The sequence below is a fragment of the Bufo bufo genome, chromosome 5 (assembly GCF_905171765.1).
Source record: "Bufo bufo chromosome 5, aBufBuf1.1, whole genome shotgun sequence".
Lineage (NCBI taxonomy): Eukaryota > Metazoa > Chordata > Amphibia > Anura > Bufonidae > Bufo > Bufo bufo.
The window spans coordinates 233405907-233426756 of NC_053393.1; the positions used below are offsets into that span (position 1 = coordinate 233405907).

At 46.5% G+C, this 20850-nt stretch overlaps 1 protein-coding gene across 1 annotated transcript in view; it reads right to left on the reverse strand.

The window, feature by feature from the left end:
• AMPH (amphiphysin) overlaps positions 1-20850 on the reverse strand; it is a 316380-nt gene that overhangs the window by 171752 nt on the left and 123778 nt on the right. Inside the window, exons 4-5 of the mRNA XM_040433933.1 lie at positions 20604-20698; positions 2496-2591 (exon numbers count right to left, since the gene is read on the reverse strand). Coding sequence (XP_040289867.1) covers positions 2496-2591; positions 20604-20698 — 191 coding nt within the window. The remainder of the gene's footprint in view (positions 1-2495; positions 2592-20603; positions 20699-20850) is intronic.

The following is a 20850-nucleotide window of genomic DNA, read 5'->3' on the forward strand; positions in this document are numbered from 1 at the left end:
TGCACTGACATCTTCCCTTCACTGTGGTTGCCCGTGGCAACGTTTGGTTGAAGTGTGTACATGTGGTGGCAGTGTCCCAGCCTTCGGGCTGACTCCCAGGACACGGTTGCCACCCATGTCGTTGCCTGCGGCAACAACCACAGTGTGTTGGTTGTGTTGGACACTTTCCCTTTAAGTTGATGTCTTCCCTTTCCTGGTGTTGAAAGGGTTAACTTCCTTCCTAGTGTGTGTGTGGGCACTGGGTGTGTCCGATTGTGGGTGTGGCTGCATGGGCTACAAAGCCTCAGTTAAGACATGATGTCTGAGGGGTACTCCAGCCTTGTTGTAAGCTGGAGGAACTCTCCTGGTCACATTTCCATCTGCCAGTGAGGGCCACCCTTGTGGTCATAAATTGTGATTCACTATGTTTATGAAGATGTGTGTTTACTTCATGTATGGTGTTTGGTAGATGTTTGTTGGTCTTTTCTTATTGCAGCATATGGTTTCCTGGTTTCCTATGATGTGTGTGGTGTGCTCTGTCTTTGGTGTTTGTGGACAGCAGCACTTGGGTTCCAGGTTGTGTGTCTGTGGCAGGTAAGTGTGGTACTAGGCTCACTTACCTGTCACTGCCATATGTCTGTTTATGTTCCCCTGTCTGTGTTGCTTGGCCACTTTAGACTCCTGTTCCTCCGTGTCCTGGAGTAACGGGCTGTCTACCCGGCTCCTAGTTTAGGGCCATCTTGAGGGCTAGCAGGGACTTCAAGGTTCCGGAGCATGAGCCCTCCTACCATCAAGGTCGGTTCATGTAGCTAGGAGTCAGGGTCAGGTTAGGGATGCGATTAGGAGGTCACCTGCTCCCTAATCCTGTTGTCCTGGTCGAGCAGCGACCACTCCATCTGCTGATACCGCCCGGCTGAGGGTTTTCCCCATCCTCAGCCGTGACAATAAGATAGTGTAAATTCCAGGGGTACTAATGACATTAATGGGAGGTGTGGGGAATGGACAGAGGATAGGGCACCATATTATGGGTACTGGGGATGGTTCTCTCCCTGTGCCCGCCCTAAATTAGCCCTCTGCCCAGGGATGAACCCTGATGGTGGGATCACCCTGTCCCCGTGCCTACCCTGTCTTGCCCTGTACAACCCTGTACCTTGGGAATTTTTTAACACATATAATTATGTCGATTTTAACCCCGACGCATTTCCTCACTATGGTTCATCAGGGGGTCGGTTAAAGAATGATAACTGTTAGGTATAACATCATGGATCAAAACAGGATAATTAAGTAGGTAATGCAAAATATAAATACTATGTCCTGGTTGATACCGTAGGGCAGACCATATATGGGGAAGAGGACTCACACTGATTCTCTTGATGAAGAGAGATGTCACAGGTGAGGTGCCCCCATAATATCCGGACTGCCGCCTGCCGAGCTTGATGAGGGTCTACCTCTTGAAGCTCATCAAGAGAATGCCAAGAGTGTGCAAAGCAGTAATCAAAGCAAAAGGTGGCTACTTTGAAGAACCTAGAATATGACATATTTTCAGTTGTTTCACACTTGTTTGTTATGTATATAATTCCACATGTGTTAATTCATAGTTTTGATACCGTCATAGTCATGAAAATAAAGAAAACTCTTTGAATGAGAAGGTGTGTCCAAACTTTTGGTCTGTACTATATATACACATCAATCATTAAAATTAATGGCACAACTTGAGACTTTAATTTGTTCTTGTCTACTGGGTGTGGTGTCATCATACAGTAATAAAAACCAAACCATTATTTTCCTTTTTGGATCTTTTCCCCTATAAACATTTGAGATCCTTGTGATATGCTTCGATTTGACTGCTTCGCCGAATTTCACAAAGAAATTCACTTTTTGACTAATTACTTCGTCATAAATTGCATTTCTTAGTGAGTAGCGGGCGCAATGATGGGGAACGGCTACGGTGCCATTCCCCGTCATTGAATCCCTCAGATGCTGCGTTTATCACTGGTCATGGCATCTGAGATGACTATTGAAGGCTGTCAGGGGTTAATCTAATCTAATTTAAAAATACTCACTTTATCCATTTGCTCATGAAGAGTCCGCAATGGCCATGTTGATTGAAGATCCAGAGCGAAATTTCATGCGGTGCGTGATGACGTTATCATGCTGGCTGGCGTGGTGACATCATACGTAATTGTGCATGAAATGTCATGCAGGATCTTCAATCAAGAAGACTCTTCACACACAAATAAATGAGGTAAGTATGAATTGATTCATTACCATGGAGCACGCGGAAATTAGGTGAATCAAATTTTCATTGCATTTCTCTAATAATTCTACTCCAGCTTTTATTATCGTCTTCCAAAAAATACCCCTTTCTACTAATCTGTTTACAATTGTTTGTATCTGTTCTCTATTAGCCATCTGATTGCATGAATGTGTGAAGGAGCCATATTTGTTATAGGAGAAACGTCATCATAGTGTAGTAAGATTAGAAAATGGAGATAAGCAGATGGATGCAGTCTTACCTTAATATCGGGAAACTGGCCTAAATATGTATCAAGTGTTAACAGAGCTCCATCAACTAACTTCTGATGAAAATCTTCCCATAGTGCATCACATTTCTGTAAAAAAAAAAAAAGCAAAAATGAATTACAAAAAATAATCTATTTCTATGTGTATTGTTGGCTAACTGTATTGGGGCATAATTCTTAATGGAGTTATAGATAATGCAGGTATGTGTGTTATATTTGGCCACCATTTTTTGCATGCTGCGTGAACAGTTTTAAGGTTTATTTATAGCATATACTAAAGGAATTCCTCATAGTAATACTAATAATTTACCGAAATTAAGGGTACAATTGGGTCTTAAAAAGACATTTCAGATTATGATGCTAACTAGCTACGACACATTATACTGTTAATTTAGCATGCTATCACTGAACAAACAAACCCCTAAAAATTTACTTTTATTGATCTACAGATAAAATAATGAACCCCAAGCTTCTATCTAATAAAGGTAGGTATGATGACCTATATCCGATGTGTGTACTGAAGATGCAGTATCAGTACAATAAAAAAAAGATACCATTACAGCAGTGGAAGGGCAACCAGCCTCACATCTGTATATCTGATAAGTCCTATAGATACAGTTGTGTTCAAAATTATTCAACCCCCACTGAAATTGAGTGTTTTGGCCAGTTTGACATTGATTTTGATCATTTCAGTCATCTTGTTTACAATTAAATCAAAGAGGCACTTGTAAGTCAGACAAATATCACATAACATTTATAATGAAATAACCACAAATGTCTTTTCTGTGCTCACATCATTATCAGTTTTATTCAACCCCCAAGTGACATTCAATCTTATTACTTAGTACAACATCCTTTTCCAGTTATAACAGCTTTTAAACGTGAAGCATAGCTTGACACAAGTGTCTTGCAGCGATCTACGGGTATCTTCGCCCATTCTTCATGGGCAAAAGCCTCCAGTTCAGTCACATTCTTAGGCTTGCGCGCTGCAACTGCTTTCTTTAAGTCCCACCAGAGGTTCTCAATCGGATTTAAGTCTGGTGACTGCGATGGCCACTTCAAAATGTTCCAGCCTTTAATCTGCAACCATGCTCTAGTGGACTTGGAGGTATGCTTGGGATCATTGTCCTGTTAAAAGGTCCAACGTCTCCCAAGCCTCAGGTTTGTGACGGACTGCATCACATTTTCATCCAATATCTCCTGGTACTGAAGAGAATTCATGGTACCTTGCACACTCTGAAGCTTCCCTGTACCTGTAGAAGCAAAACAACCCCAAAGCATGATTGACCCCCCGCCATGCTTCACAGTAGGCAAGGTGTTCTTTTCTTCATAGGCCTTGTTCTTCCTCCTCCAAACATAGCGTTGATCCATGGTCCCAAACAGTTCTAATTTTGTTTCATCAGTCCACACAACACTATCCCAAAACTTTTGTGGTTTGTCCACAGGACTTTTGGCATACTGCAGTCGACTCTTCTTATTCTTTGGAGACAGCAAGGGGGTGCGCCTGGGAGTTCTGGCATGGAGGCCTTCATTACGCAGCGTGCGCCTTATTGTCTGAGCTGAAACTTCAGTACCCACATCTGACAAATCTTTTTTCAGTTCCTCAGCAGTCCCACAGGGACTTTTCTCCACTTTGCGCTTCAGGTAGTGCACAGCAGTCGAAGTCAGCATCTTCTTTCTGCCACGACCAGGTAGCGTTTCAACAGTGCCCTTTGCCTTGAATTTGCGAATGATGCTTCCTATGGTGTCTCTTGGTATGTTTAACATCTTTGCAATCTTCTTATAGCCATTGCCCTTCCTGTGAAGAGAAATCACCTCTTCTCTTGTCTTCCTGGACCATTCTCTTGACTTCACCATGTTTGTAAACACACCAGTAAATGTCTAGAAGGAGCTGAGTATCACAGTCCTTTTAAATCTGCCTAATTGGTGCTTATTATGCTTGATTGCTGCTCCTTGACATCCACAGGTGTTTTCAATACCTGATCAAAAACACTTGAATGAACCTCTGTTCTTAAGAGTGGTAGTCTTTAAGAGGTTGAATAATTGTGTCAGTGAAGAAATCACAAAAAAAAACATTTAATACTGTATTACAAAAACAATTGATGTCATTTTAGTTGCATTTGGTTCTTTAAAAAGTCCTTGTAAGATTTCATTCTGAACACAATTACAAATGTACACTAAATTCCCTAAAACCCTTTACAGCATTGGGGGTTGAATAATTTTGAACACAACTGTATATACACAATAACCAGCAGTTGTTTGATAAAGACTCACGGTTACTTGTATACAGACGATTAGAGTTGAGCGGACACCTGAATGTTTGGGTTCAACGGGTTCGGCCGAACTTCGGAAAAAAGTTTGAGTTCGGGACCCGAACTTGACCCCGAACCCGAACGCCGTTGAAGTCAATGGAGACCCTAACTTTTGAGCACTCAAATGGCTAGAGGGCTAAAAATGGCGTCAAAGTGTGGTTAAGAGCATGGCAAGTGCTCTGCAAACAAATGTGGATAGGGAAATGACTTAAAATAACATAAAATACGTAAAAATAAAAAATAATAATCTTTATCTAGAAGGACCAGGTCCATATGGAGTAGGAGGTTGAGGAGGCGGTGGATGTGGCAGTGTAGGTGGAAGCAGCGGTGGAGGAGGTAGCCTACACTGCTTTTTGGTTTTAAATTCAATTTTTAAAATTAGGGTACACCCCAAAACATTGGGAAATATAACCTGTGATAACCCCCTCCAGTCATGCTAAACACACGTTCAGACAATACACTGGCTGCAGGGCAGGCCAGCACCTCCAAGGGGGAAAAAGCCAAGCTCAGGCCATGTGCCCAATTTGGAGACCCAGAAGTTGCAGGTGCTGACCTCTGTCAGTCAGTTCGTGTAGGCGTGTGCACACTTACTGCCCCACCATGTCGCACGTCCCCGTGATGTTCACGATCCAATTTGATATCTGCTCTATCAACTTTCGATGTTCTTACATGCGCCTACCATGGTGATCACGGGTGGCGGGGAATCAGGGTTCCAGGCTAGAGAGGGAGCGTGAGAAATTTAAAATTAGAGTTGAAATATGGGAGAAATTATTAAAGCATAAAAGTGTGACAACTTTTCAAAGTTTAAGCATTGAATGAAAGGGTGTGGTGCGCATTAATTACTGAATAATTAATTAAATTTTATTCCCTGTCACCGATGCATAGCAGGTGTTTATTCACGTCTAAAATTGTATAATGTCAACCCAAGAATGTAACAGAAAAATTATTGAAATTTATTAAGCTGTCAACTAGGTAGAGGAGGGGTATATGCCACCCAAAAATTGGTGAATTTCACCAAAAAATGTAACTGACAATTTTTTTTTTTCTCGGTCTACTAGGTATAGGAGTGGTACATCACACCCAAAAAAAAATTATTTTGCCAGAAAATGTAACTGACAATTATTTTTTTAGTTTTTACCGGTCCACTAGGTATAGCAGTGGTACTATACACACCAAAATTGGTGAATTTCACCATAAAATGTAAATGACAATTTATTTATTTTTTAACCAGCCTACTAGGTATAGCAGTGGTACTATACACCCAAAAATTGGTTAATTTCACCCGATAAAGTAAATGACAATTTTTTTGTTTGTTTGTTTAACCTGTCTACTAGGTATAGCAGTGGTACTATACACACCAAAATTGGTGAATTTCACCATAAAATGTAACTGACAATTTTTTTTCCCCCGGTCTACGAGGTATAGCAGTGGTACTATACACCCAAAAATTGGTGAATTTCACCCGAAAATGTGAATGACAAAGTAGCGAAATGATATAAAAGAAAACACGTACAAAAAAAAAATGGATTTATGAGGTGGAGTTCCATATGGAGTAGGAGTTTGAGGAGGCGGTGGACGTAGCAGAGTAGGTGGAAGCGGCGATGGAGGAGGACGAGATAGCCAACACAGGTTTTTGGTTTTAATTAAATTTTGTAAAATTAAGGTACACTCCAAAAGAGTGTGAAATATCCAAAATACAAACATGAGCAATTGCGCTGCAGTATAACAATGGCTGCTTAGTGCCGGTATACATGTCTATTCTGCACAAGGTACGGACAAGTCTTGAGGGATCCATGCCTGGTTCATTTTAATGAACGTGAGCTTGTCCACATTGGCTGTGGACATAATGAACGTGAGCTAGTCCACATTGGCTGTGGACGACAGGAGGCTGCGCTTGTCTGATGACGCCCCCTGCCGTGCTAAACACACGTTCAGATAATACACTGGCTGCAGGGCAGGCCAGCACCTCCAAGGCGTAAAGGGCAAGCTCAGGCCATGTGCCCAAATTGGAGACCCAGAAGTTGAAGGGGGCAGACCCGTCATTCAGTACGTGTAGGCGTGTGCACACATACTGCTCCACCATGTTGGTGAAATGCTGCCTCCTGCTAAGACGTTTCATATCAGCTGGTGGTGGTAGTTGTTGTGGCGTGCTAATAAAGCTTTTCCACATTTCGGCCATGCTAACCCTGCCTTCTGAGCTGCTGGCGGTGCCCCAGCTGCATTGGCGACCTCTTCCTCGTCCTCTGCCTTCGCTTTGTGCTTCCACTGTGCCCCCGCTGTCAGGTGGGAATGCCATCAGCAGCACGTCTAACAGGGTGCGCTTGTACTCGCGCATCTTACGATCACGCTCCAGTGACGGAATTAAGGACGGTACGTTGTCCTTGTAACGGGGATCCAGCAGCGTGGCCACCCAGTAATCAGCACAAGTTAGAATGTGGGCAAATCGGCAGTCGTTGCGGAGACACTGCAGCATGTAATCGCTCATGTGTGCCAGGCTGCCCAGAGGCAACGAAAAGCTGTCCTCTGTGGGAGGTGTATCGTCTGTGTCCTCTGTATCCCCCCATCCACGTACCAGTGATGGCCATGAGCTGGTCTGGGTGCCACCCTGCTGTGAACATGGTTCCTCCTCCTGCATCTCCTCCTCCTCATCCTCCACCTCGTCATCCTCCAGAACTGTGCCCTGGCTGGACAATTGTGTACCTTGGGTTTGTGGGTGCAGGAACCCACCCTTGGAGACACTTGGGAATGACTGGCCGGAAACCCTACGAAATGATCCCTCTTCCTCCTCCTCCTCCTGTGCCACATCCTCTTCCATCATCGCCAGGAGCGTTTTTTCAAGGAGGCATAGAAGTGGGATAGTAACGCTGAGAACGGCATTATCGGCACTGGCCATGTTGGTGGAGTACTCAAAACAGTGCAACAAGGAACACAGGTCTCGCATGGAGGCCCAGTCATTGGTGGTGAAGTGGTGCTGTTCCGCCGAGCGACTCACCCGTGTGTGCTGCAGCTGAAACTCCACTATCGCCTGCTGCTGCTCGCACAGTCTGGCCAGCATGTGCAAGGTGGAGTTCCACCTTGTGGGCACGTCGCATATGAGGCGGTGAGCGGGAAGGCCGAAGTTACGCTGCAGCGCTGACAGGCGAGCAGCAGCAGGGGGAGAACGAGGCAGCTCTGACATGCAGCACCTCTGACATGTAAGGGTAATTTTTAAGGGATCTCTGCACCACCAAATTCAGCACATGCGCCAGGCAAGGGATGTGCGTCAAACCGGCTAGTCCCAGAGCTGCTACGAGATTTTGCCCATTTGCCCACCAGGCTGGGCTTGAGGCTGACTGGCACAAACCACTCATCGGTCTGTTGTTCAAGGCCCATCCACAGCTCCTGCGCGGTGTGGGGTTTGTTTCATAAAAGTTTTAAAACGGCCTGCTGTCGTTTAACCTTGGCTGTGCTGAAGTTGGTGGTGAAGGTGTTACGCTGACCGGATAGGGAGCTGGTAGAGGATGAGGAAGCAGAGTAGGAGGAGGAAGCAACAGGAGGCAAACTGAAGCGCCCTGCAATCCTCGGTGGTGGAAGGACATGCGCCAAACTGCTATCCGCCTCAGGCCCAGCCGCCACTGCATTTACCCAGTGTGCTGTTATGGAGATATAACGGCCCTGACTGTGCTTACTGGTCCACGTATACGTAGTCAGGTGCACCTTGCCACAGATAGTGTTGGGCAGCGTACACCTGATTTTGTCCCCTACTGAGTTGTGCAGGGAAGGGATGGCTCGCCTTGATAAGTAGTGGCGGCTGGGCACGACGTACTGTGGGACAGCCACCGCCATAAGGTGTAACAGTCCTACAGGCTCACCTGAGTCAGAGGACCGCTGGCTGGAGGTAGGAGTGGAGCCCAGTGGCAAGGACCGCAGGCAGGTAGTAGGTGCAGGAAGTCTGGCAGAGGCGTAGTCGGTAGGCAGGCAGTGGGTCAGGGCAGGCGGCAGTAAGCGTAGTCAGACAATCCGGATGGCAACGGTGGTAGCAGTTCAGTAGGTAGGGTCAAGCAGAAGAGTAGTCGGTAGGCAATTCCTGGTCAGCAGTGGACTTCCAGTTGTAGCAGGAGCAGCAGATGAGGAGAAGCTTGATCAAGGCTCAGGAGCTCAATAATCAGCAAAGCTAGAGTGCAAGGGGCTGGACTTATATAGGGAAGTACCAGGTGTGGGGAATCAAGGGTGATGAGCAAGGCTTGGCAAGACTGAGGTTACATAATAGGTTTCAGGGAGTAATGTCCAGAGAGGACGGTAGCCTAGTAAGCAGGGCTACCGCCTGGGATGTGGCTGGTCATGGGTTCGAATCCCGACAGTACTCCCCCCCTTCCAAGGTGACCTCCGGGCACCGCAGGGGCAGGCTTACTGGGGTGCCGTTGGTGGAACTCTTTTACCAGTCTGGGGGCGTGGACATTTTCTTCTGGCTCCCAGGAGTTATCCTCGGGAGGGTAACCCTCCCACCCAATTAGGTATTGTAGTCTTCCCCGGTGGATCCTGGAGTCGAGGATTTTTGCGACAACGTATTCTTCTTCACCCTGTACCCTCACGGGTGGTGGAGGGGGCGAGTGGCGGCCTGTGAAGGTGTTCTCCACGTATGGCTTGAGGAGTGAGCAATGGAAGACAGGGTGCACCCTAATGGAGTCCGGAAGGTCGAGCCGGAACGTGACCTCGTTGATTTGTTCGGTGACCCGAAACGGACCCATGTATCTTTGGGCCAACTTTTTGGAGGGGACCTTCAATCTGAGGTTCCTGGTGGACAGCCACACCTTGTCTCCCACATGGAAGCCCGGGGTGGGTTTGCGACGTCTGTCTGCTCCCTGTTTAAAACGCCTCTGGGCGAGCTGGAGGTTGTCTATAATGTTCTTTTGTGCCTCCTGTAGGGTTGTTAGGCGTTCGGCCACTGCTGGGATTGTGGAGGCGACAGGCAGGTGGGGAATGAACACCGGGTGCGAGCCTGTGTTAGCAAAGAAAGGGCTGTGCTTGGTTGAGCTATGCTCAGCATTGTTGTAGGCGAACTCGGCCGTGGGGAGATGGTCAAGCCAGTCATCCTGCAGGTGGGAGCTGAAACAGCGTAGGTACTGCTCTAGGGTCTGATTAGTTCTCTCAGTCTGCCCGTTTGACTGAGGGTGGAAAGCGGAGGATAGGTTCACTTTAACCCCGAGCGCCAGGCAGAAGTTCTTCCAGAACTTTGAGGCAAATTGTACGCCTCGGTCGGAGACCACGTCGTCCGGGATCCCATGCAGCCTGAAGACCTCTCTGAGAATTAGATCGGCCGTCTGTTTGGCGGTGGGTATGCCTTTGTAGGGGATGAAATGGGCCATCTTGGTGAGACGGTCGACCACGACCAGGATAGTGTTCATCCCTTTTGAAGGAGGAAGGTCTACCACAAAGTCCATGGAGATCGAGCCCCAGGGGCGGGAGGGAATAGGGAGGGGTTGTAACAGACCCACAGGGGAGGAACGAAGAGTCTTATTGCGGGCACAGACCGCGCACGAGGAGATGTACCTCTTGATGTCCTCCTTGTATGTTGGCCACCAGAAGGAGCGGGAGAGAAGCTCCTGGGTTTTTCTTATGCCAAAATGGCCGGCCAGCTTGGAGTCATGGTTGAATTTGAGCACTTCGAGCCGTGCGATTTCTGGTACATATAGTTGTAGGTCCTGATGAAACCAATGACCGTTCTTAAACGTAAGGCTGATATTCCTTGTGGGGTGGGCGAGGAAGGGGTCATTTTCGTATCCTTCTTTGATTGTGCCCAGGAGTTCTTTAGAGTAGGTGGCCCCTACGACCCTTCTCTCGGGTAAGATGTTATCTTGGCCCTTGTTACTCTGTGAGGGCTCGGAAAACATTCTGGAGAGGGCGTCAGCCTTGCCGTTTTTTGATCCAGGGCGATAGGTGATGAAATAGTTGAAGCGGGAAAAGAATAGGCTCCATCTGGCCTGTCTGGCTGAGAGTCTCTTAGCGCTGCGGATGAACTCGAGGTTCTTGTGGTCAGTTAGTACAATTATGGGGTTGGTGGCTCCCTCCAGCAGGTGTCTCCACTCGGAGAAGGCATCCTTGATCGCCAGCAGTTCTTTGTTCCCGATGTCATAGTTCTTCTCGGAGGGGGACATCTGGCGGGAGAAATATGCGCACGGGTGTAATAGCATCCTCTCCCCTGTCCGTTGTGACAAAACTGCCCCCACCGCAGAGTCTGATGCATCCACTTCGACTGTAAATGGGAGCTCGGGGTTCGGGTGGATTAGGATTGGGGCAGAAGTGAAGAGGAGTTTCAACTTGGTGAAGGCCTCCTGGGCCTCGGGTGTCCAGGAGAAGGGGACGGCCTTCTTGGTGAGTTGGGTGATTGGTGATATGACCTTGGAGAAGTTCCGGATAAACTTCCGATAGAAGTTGGCGAAGCCAATGAATCTTTGTATCTCCTTCTCGTTTTTCGGAATGGGCCAGTTCATCACAGCTTGGACCTTCCCCGGGTCCATACTTAGGCCCTCTGGGGAGATGATGTATCCGAGGAACTGAGTGGTGGTTCGCTCAAACTCGCATTTCTCTAGCTTGATATAGAGAGAGTTCTGTCTGAGTCTCTGCAGTACCCTGCGGACGTGTTCGCGGTGCTGCTCGAGGTCTTCAGAGAAGATCAAGATGTCGTCCAGGTAAACGACTACAAACAGATCCAGCATGTCCCTGAGGACGTCGTTAATGAAGTGCTGGAAGGTGGCGGGAGCATTGCAGAGTCCGAACGGCATGACCAGGTACTCGAAATGACCATAACGTGTCCGGAAGGCGGTCTTCCATTTGTCCCCAGGGCGGATTCGGACGAGGTTGTAGGCCCCTCGAAGGTCGAGTTTGGTGAAGATCTTCGCTTCCCGGAGTCTCTCAAGGAGTTCGGAAATCAGTGGGAGTGGGTACCGGTTTTTTACGGTTATGTCATTAAGCTTTCTGTAGTCTATGCAGGGACGCAGGGAGGAGTCTTTTTTCTCTACGAAGAAAAAGGGGGCTCCCGCGGGGGAGGTGGAGGGCCGGATGAACCCCTTCCTCAGGTCCTCGTCCAGGTACTCTTTCAGAGCCTTGAGTTCAGGCTCTGAGAGGGAGTAGATACTGCCAAAGGGTATTTCGGCCCCGGGCAACAGTTCTATAGGGCAGTCATAGGGTCGGTGTGGTGGCAGCTTGTCTGCGTTTTTCTTGTCGCAGACATCCTGGAACTCACGGTATTGAGGGGGTAGCAGATCCTTGACGGATAGTTTTGAGATGGTGGTGTCTTCGGGTGGAAGGACGGGTTTGTGGGAGCAATTTAGCGTGCAGAACTCGGATGGGAATCGTATGCAGCGGGTTTCCCAGTCCACCGAGGGGTTGTGGGTGGCCAACCATGGGATGCCCAAGATCACTGGGAACTTCGGGGAGGCGATCAGAGAGAAGTGGATCTTTTCACGGTGATCAGGTTCAATGAGGAGTTGTAGTTCGGTGGTCTCGTGAGTGGCCGGCCCCGAGGAGAGTGGGGATCCGTCGACGGTTTCCAGGTCAACGGGGGCTGCCTTGATTGTCAGTGGAATGTTCTTTTCGCGGGCGAAGGTTAGGTCCATGAAGTTGCCTCCCGCCCCGGAGTCTAACATCGCTGAACAGGGGAGTTGTCGCCCCTCAATGTCGATGAGGATGGGGACGATGAAGTGGGATCCATGAGCCGCCGTGTTGTTATTTTCCGGGGCTGCTGGCGGGGTTGGAGTCTGTGGTTGCTCCTTTAGCTCCGTGACGGCAATAGTCTTTCGGATCTTATGAGGACATTTGATGGCAAAATGACCCGGCTCCCCACAGTAGAGGCAGAGGTTTTCGGCCAGCCTTCTCTCCTTCTCAGCTGTGGATAGAGACCTACGTAGAGCGTCAACCTGCATAGGTTCAGTTACTGACTGGGGGTCGCGCTGGGCGGTGGAAGAGAAGGAGTAAGTGGGTCTGTGGTCCGAGGACCAGAGTCTTTCTTTCTTCCTCTCGGAGAGTCTTTGATCTATCCGGATGCATAACTGAATGAAGTCATCCAGATCGTCCGGGGCCTCAACTCTGGCGAGTTCGTCCTTTATTAATTCTGACAGGCCTCGCCGGAATTGGCTTCTCTGTGCCGCTGGGTTCCAGGTGGTGTCCGTGACCCAACGGCGAAACTCGGCGGTGTATTCGGCGACGGAGCGTCTCCCTTGCCGCAGACCATGTAGTCGCGCCTCGGCTGTCGCACAGCGGTTGGGGTCATCGAAGACTTGGCTCATGGCGGTGATAAAGTTGTTTAGGTTGTCCAGGAGCTGACTGTTAGTCTCCACGTATGGTGATGCCCATGCTAATGCTTCATCCGTCAGGAGATTGACCACGAATAGCACCTTCTTTTTCTCGGTGGTGAAGGGGGCCGGGTACATCTGAAAATAGATGCGGCATTGGTTTAGAAACCCCCGATACTGGCGTCTGTCGCCGCTGAATCTTGATGGGAGTGGCATGCGGGTGTCTGCGGGCGCGCCGCGAACGTCCAGGAGTTGCCTCTGTAGTTCAATAATCTCCCTCTGTTGGCTTTGGACTACGCCTTGGAGCTGGGCAAATTTCTCCTGATATGTAGTACCAAAATCTTGAAGTTCGGAGACCTGCTTACGCAGAGTGGCCATTGCGGACTCCATAGTGTGGCTGATTATTCTGTAACAGTCCTACAGGCTCACCTGAGTCAGAGGACCGCTGGCTGGAGGTAGGAGTGGAGCCCAGTGGCAAGGACCGCAGGCAGGTAGTAGGTGCAGGAAGTCTGGCAGAGGCGTAGTCGGTAGGCAGGCAGTGGGTCAGGGCAGGCGGCAGTAAGCGTAGTCAGACAATCCGGATGGCAACGGTGGTAGCAGTTCAGTAGGTAGGGTCAAGCAGAAGAGTAGTCGGTAGGCAATTCCTGGTCAGCAGTGGACTTCCAGTTGTAGCAGGAGCAGCAGATGAGGAGAAGCTTGATCAAGGCTCAGGAGCTCAATAATCAGCAAAGCTAGAGTGCAAGGGGCTGGACTTATATAGGGAAGTACCAGGTGTGGGGAATCAAGGGTGATGAGCAAGGCTTGGCAAGACTGAGGTTACATAATAGGTTTCAGGGAGTAATGTCCAGAGAGGACGGTAGCCTAGTAAGCAGGGCTACCGCCTGGGATGTGGCTGGTCATGGGTTCGAATCCCGACATAAGGCCTTTAAAACTATGCGTCTCCACCAGACGGAATGACAGCATTTCAAAGGCCAGTAATTTAGAAATGCTGGCATTTAGGGCTAGGGATCGCAGGTGGGTAGGGGGGTACTTCGTCTTCCTCTCCAGCGTTTGGGATATGGAGAGCTGAACGCTTCCATGAGACATTGTGGAGATGCTTGGTGACCCAGGTGTTGGTGTTGCTGGCAGATCCTCTGTTTGTGGGGTGACAGGTGGCACTGTCACTCCAGAGGTGGATGAAGAGGCCGCGACTGCAGCAGAAGAGGAAGCAGGAGGAGCCAGAGACCTTTCTTGGTTTTTGAGGTGTCTACTCCACTGCAGCTCGTGCTTTGCACTTAAATGCCTGGTCATGCAGCTTGTGCTCAGGTTGAGAACGTTTATGCCTCGCTTCAGGCTCTGATTGCACAGCGTGCAAACCACTCGTATCTTGTCGTCAGCACATTGTCTGAAGAACTGCCACGCCAGGGAACTCCTTGGAGCTGGCTTTGGTGTGCTCGGTCCCTTGCTGCGGTGGGCAGTAGCAGGCGTACTGTCTGTCGCATGACCTTGATTCCATGTGGGGTCGAGGACCTCATCGTCCTCCACATCATCTTCCACCCAGTCTTCACCCCTGCCTTCCTTGTCGGTCTGCACACTTTCAAAAGCCCCAGCAGTTGGCACCTGTGTTTCGTCATCATCCGAGATGTGCTGCGATGGTCCTCCCATGTACTCATCTTGAAAGATAAGTGGTTGGGCATCGGTGCACTCAATCTCTTCCACTTCTGGGGCAGTGCTAGGTGGATGGCCCTGGGAAACCATGCTAACAGAGTCATCAAAAAGCAGAAGAGACTGCTGCATGACTTGGGGCTCAGACTGCTTGGCTGATTTGCAAGGGCGTGAGGTGAAAGACTGATGGACATCGGCTGCAGGTGCCAACTGTGGTCTTTCAGCAGAGACTGGGTGAGAGACAATGTGAAGGAACTGGATCCACTGTCAGCAACCCAATCTACTATCGCCTGTACTTGTTCAGGCCTCACCATTCGTAGAGCAGCATTAGGCCCGACTAAATACCGCTGCAGGTTTTGTCACCTACTCGCACCTGAGGAAGAGGTTTCACTTGTGCGTGTAGCTGGCACAGATCGACCACGTCCTCTCCCTGCAACAGGAGGTCCACCAGCAGCACCACGACCTGGACCACGTCCCTTATTTGACGCTCTCCTCATATTTTTCAAATTTAGGATCTTGCCCTAAATAGGTGTTTAATTAATAGTAGAATAGAACGACAGTATGTAAAGGGTGTATCTCACACGGCCTGAACCAGACTAGGCCTCAATAAAAGATTTTTTTGCCCAAAATGGCTGTATTTTAAATGCCTGAATCAAACCCCTCTATGTAGAGGGTGTATCTCACACGGCCTGAACCAGTGTAGGCCTGAAGTAAATATTTCTTTGCACAAAATGGCTGTATTTCAAATGGCTGTATTTCAAATCCCTGATTCAAACGCCTGTATGTAGAGGGGGGTATCTCACACGGTCTGAACCAGTGTAGGCCTGAAGTAAATATTTCTTTGCACAAAATGGCTGTATTTCAAATGGCTGTATTTAAAATGCCTGATTCAAACCCCTGTATGTAGAGGGAGTATCTCACACGGTCTGAACCAGTGTAGGCCTGAAGTAAATATTTCTTTGCACAAAATGGCTGTATTTCAAATGGCTGTATTTAAAATGCCTGATTCAAACCCCTGTATGTAGAGGGAGTATCTCACACAGTCTGAACCAGTGTAGGCCTGAAGTAAATATATCTTTGCCCAAAATGCCTGTATTTCAAATCCCTGAATCAAACCCCTGTATGTAGAGGGAGTATCTCACATGGTCTGAACCAGTGTAGGCCTGAAGTAAATATTTCTTTGCACACAATGGCTGTTTTTCAAATGGCTGTATTTCAAATGCCTGATTCAAACCCCTGTATGTAGAAGTGGTATCTCACACGGTCTGAACCAGTGTAGGCCTGAAGTAAATCTTTCTTTGCACAAAATGGCTGTATTTCAAATGGCTGTATTTCAAATCCCTGAATCAAACCCCTGTATGTAGAGGGAGTATCTCACACGGTCTGAACCAGTGTAGGCCTGAAGTGAATATTTCTTTGCCCAAAATGGCTGTATTTTAAATGGCTGTATTTCAAATGCCTGATTCAAACCCCTGTATGTAGAAGGTGTATCTCACGGGGCCTGAACCAGTGTTGGCCTGAACTAAATATTTCTTTGCCCAAAATGGCTTTATTTCAAATGGCTGTATTTCAAATCCTTGAATCAAACCCCTGTATGTAGAGGTAGTATCTCACAGGGCCTGAACCAGTGGAGGCCTGAAGTAAATATATCTTTGCACAAAATGGCTGTATTTCAAATGGCTGTATTTCAAATCCCTTAATCAAACCCCTGTATGTAGAGGTAGTATCTCACAGGGCCTGAACCAGTGGAGGCCTGAAGTAAATATATCTTTGCACAAAATGGCTGTATTTCAAATCCCTGAATCAAACCCCTGTATGTAGAGGGAGTACCTCACAGGGCCTGAACCAGTGTAGGCCTGAACTAAATATTTCTTTGCACAAAATGGCTGTATTTTAAATGGCTGTATTTCAAGTGCCTGAATCAAACCTCTGTATGTAGAGGGAGTATCTCACAGGGCCTGAACCAGTGTTGGCCTGAACTAAATATTTCTTTGCTCAAAATGGCTGTATTTCAAATGGCTGTATTTCAAATCCCTGAATCAAACCCCTGTATGTAGAGGGAGTATCTCACAGGGCCTGTACCAGTGTAGGCCTGAAGTAAATATATCTTTGCACAAAATGGCTGTATTTCAAATCCCTGAACCAAACCCCTGTATGTAGAGGGAGTATCTCACAGGGCCTGTACCAGTGTAGGCCTGAAGTAAATATATCTTTGCACAAAATGGCTGTATTTCAAATCCCTGAACCAAACCCCTGTATGTAGAGGGAGTATCTCACAGGGCCTGAACCAGTGTAGGCCTGAAGTAAATATTTCTTTGCCCAAAATGGCTGTATTTCAAATGGCTGTATTTCAAATCCCTGAATCAAACCCCTGTATGTAGAGGGTGTATCTCACAGGGCCTGAACCAGTGTAGGCCTGAATTCAATATTGGTGCACCAAATGGCGGCATTTAAAATCTCTGAATCTAACCCAAATGTATTTAGGGTGTATCTCACAATGACATCTGCATCAAAGGCTGCCAACAAATTTTTTTGTGCCCAAACGAGTGTTTGTTTAACAACTGAATTTGACAGCAGAATATAAGCCTGTAATTTCACACGTGCTGATGCTGCAAGGCCTGAAAATAGTGTTTTTTGTCAAAAAAGTGTGTTTTTTCAAACCCCAGAAAATGATGGGTGTACTTCTAGCTTAAATTGCACACTGACTAATCAAGATGTTGTAGATTGCCAAAATTGTGGTTTTTTGGTAACAGAAATATGAAAGATGTATATATTAAACTTGAATTTAACACTTGCAGAACAGGTAAATACAGTTTTTTGAAAAGAAATGTGTATTTTTCAAACCGCAGAAAATGATGGGTGTATTTCTAGCTTAAATTGCACACTGACTAATACAGATGTTGTAGATTGCCAAAAAAGTCTTTTTTTGGTAACAGAATATGAAAGCTGTATATATTTATCTTGTATTTAACACTTGCAGATCTGGAAAATACAGTTTTTAAAAAAAAAAATAGTGTGTTTTTAAATCCCCAGAAAATTATGGGTGTATTTCTAGCTTAAATTGCACACTGACTAATACAGATGTTGTAGATTGCCAAAAAAGTCTTTTTTTGGTAACAGAATATGAAAGCTGTATATATTAAACTTGAATTTAACACTTGCAGATCTGGAAAATACTGATTTTTGAAAAAAATTGTGTGTTTTTAAAACCCCAGAAAATGATGGGTTTATTTCTACCTTAAATTGCACACTGACTAATACAGATGTTGTAGATTGCCCAAAAAGTTTTTTTTTGGTAACAGAGTATGAAAGCTGTATATATTAAACTTGAATTTAACACTTGCAGATCTGGAAAATACTGTTTTTTGAAAAAAATTGTCTGTTTTTAAAACCCCAGAAAATGATGGGTGTATTCTTACCTTAAATTGCGCACTGACTAATCCAGATGTTGTAGTTTGCCCAAAAAAATTGTGATTTGCAATGTCCCAAAAGCTCAGATGTAGTGCTGGTGCACTGAGCTTGCATAAAATGGCCGCCGCCACCACCCACCTAACTAACAGAATTATAAAAGTAATTTTTTTTTGGTCAATGGCCTCAGGGCAGGGTAAAACGATTGTGTCCTGCACCCACACAACTATTTCTAGGTAGATCGCTGAGTTAGATTCTCTCCTTTTCTCTCCCTGAAATCACAAGTCCAGCAGCATCCTCTCCCTACACTTGTAACAGCAGAGTGACGTGCAGCGCTACGTGACTCAAGCTTATATAGAGCCTGGGTCACATGCTGCTCTGGCCAATCACAGCCATGCCATTAGTAGGCATGGCTGTGATGGCTTCTAAGGTCAGACAGTTAGCCGCTTGTTGATTGGCTGCTGTGCAGCCTTTCAAAAAGCGCCAAGAAAGTTCAAACGAGTCAATCACTAGCAGGCTAACTTCTGGTGCCCCCTGGGGATTATAGAGAGGGACAAACTATATTAATCAACACCCTGGTTTAGTCACGCCTCAGATAGGGTGATCCAAGGTGTCCCTATATAGTGGTGTACAATCAATTACAGGCAAGATTTTCGTCTGTACACTGACTTGATGCCCTGATACTTTTTATATATAGTCAAAACATTGTTGTTTAAAGCATACAGGCTACAGGAAGCACGAAAAGGAGATCTGTTCATTGAGACCCATTGGATTCACGTTTTTTTAACCAATGAATCCACTGGGCCTCTTTATGAAGTATCATTTTATCTCAATCACTGCCTCTGGGGGTCTTCGTACCACCTCAATGACCTGAAACCGTAGGGCACTGACATCACCTGAATGGTATTCCAGGACGTGCCTAGCCACCGGTTTATCTCTCCGATGTTTTACATCTCCAATATGGTCTCCCACCCGTCTTCTCAGTTCCCTTTTTGTTTTACCCACATAGTTAGGTGGGCAGGGGCAGGTACATAGGTAGACAACTCTCTCAGTCTTGCAGTTGGCAAAGTCTCTCATAATATAACTTGTTCCAGTAGAGACGCTGCAGAAATCTTTAGACTTCAAGATGAATGGACAACAAATACAGTCATTTCCACATCCAAAAGTCCCACAGATTTTTCGACTGAGCCAACTATCACTCTGGGGTGGTGCTTTATAGCGGCTATGAATTAACCTGTCCCTAAGTGATCTGCCTCTTCTATATGTTATCATTGGTCTTGGGGGCAAGAACTCCTTTAAATCTGAGTCAGATAATAAGATACCCCAAAATCTCCTTAAGATCCCCATAACTTTCTGATTCTGGACATCATAAGTACCAATGATTCTCATCATGTTTGTCTCAGAGAGATAAACCGGTGGCTAGGCACGTCCTGGAATACCATTCAGGTGATGTCAGTGCCCTATGGTTTCATGTCATTGAGGTGGTATGAAGATTCCTTAGAGGCGATGATTGGGTTAAAATGATACTTCGTAAAGAGGCCTAGTGGATTAATCGGTTAAAAACCGTGAATACAATGGGTCTTAATGAACAGATCTCCTTTTCGTGCTTCCTGTAGCCTGTATGCTGTATGTTTTAAACAACAGTGTTTTGACTATATATAAAAAGTATCAGGGCATCAAGTCAGTGTACAGACAAAAATCTTGCCTTTATACCATGGCCAAAGCAAATGGCCAATTGATTGTACACCACTATATGGGGACACCTTGGATCACCCTATCTATGGTGTGACTAAACCAGGGTCTTGATTAATACAGTTTGTCCCTCTCTATAAACCCCAAACGCTGTCCCCTGATGAACCATTTGGATATCTCCACTTGGGGAAACGCGTCGGGAAGACTTTTCACTCAGCAGGGACATCTAGGGTGTCTGAGGGTTTAGCCACCGAGAAGTGGGGTCGCCCCTTTCGGGGCGGGTGCTCTGCTTGCAGGCAGAGATAGCCGTCAGGAACAACCTAGGGAAAGAAGATCTTCCCTACCCCATGTTCCTGGCTGCAGACCCACAGACAACCTGGTGATGGGTAACCGTGAGTCCCTCAAAACCATGAGATCATCTGTATACAAGTAACCGTGAGTCTTTATTAAACAACTGCTGGTTATTGTGTATATATCTATAGGACTTATCAGATATACAGATGTGAGGCTGGTTGCCCTTCCGCTGCTGTAATGGTATATTTTTTATTGTACTGATACTGCATCTTCAGTACACACATCGGATATAGTTCATCATACCTACCTTTATTAGATAGAAGCTTTGGGTTCATTATTTTATCTGTAGATCAATAAAAGTAAATTTTTAGGGGTTTGTTTGTACAGTGATAGCTTTATTTGGTTCCCCTACGCAAATCTATCTTGCATGTCAGTGATATGTTAATTTAGCATGCATAAAAAAAATTGTACTGTATCCTTACCTCTCCTACTATTTTAACGTCATCTCTTCCATACCATTCAGGTTCATATACTTCATGAAGTGATTCCGTAAGCTTCAAAGACGCTTCTTGCATTCCTATTAAAAAACAACAACAATTTGCAATCCATTTGCTTACGTTGTGAGGGACCAGAAGATGTGAGATCCAGGAGGGTTCTGGATATTTAGTTTATCATCTAAAATAAACATGGACTCTAAAAAAAATTACAATTTTACCCCTTCATTTAAAA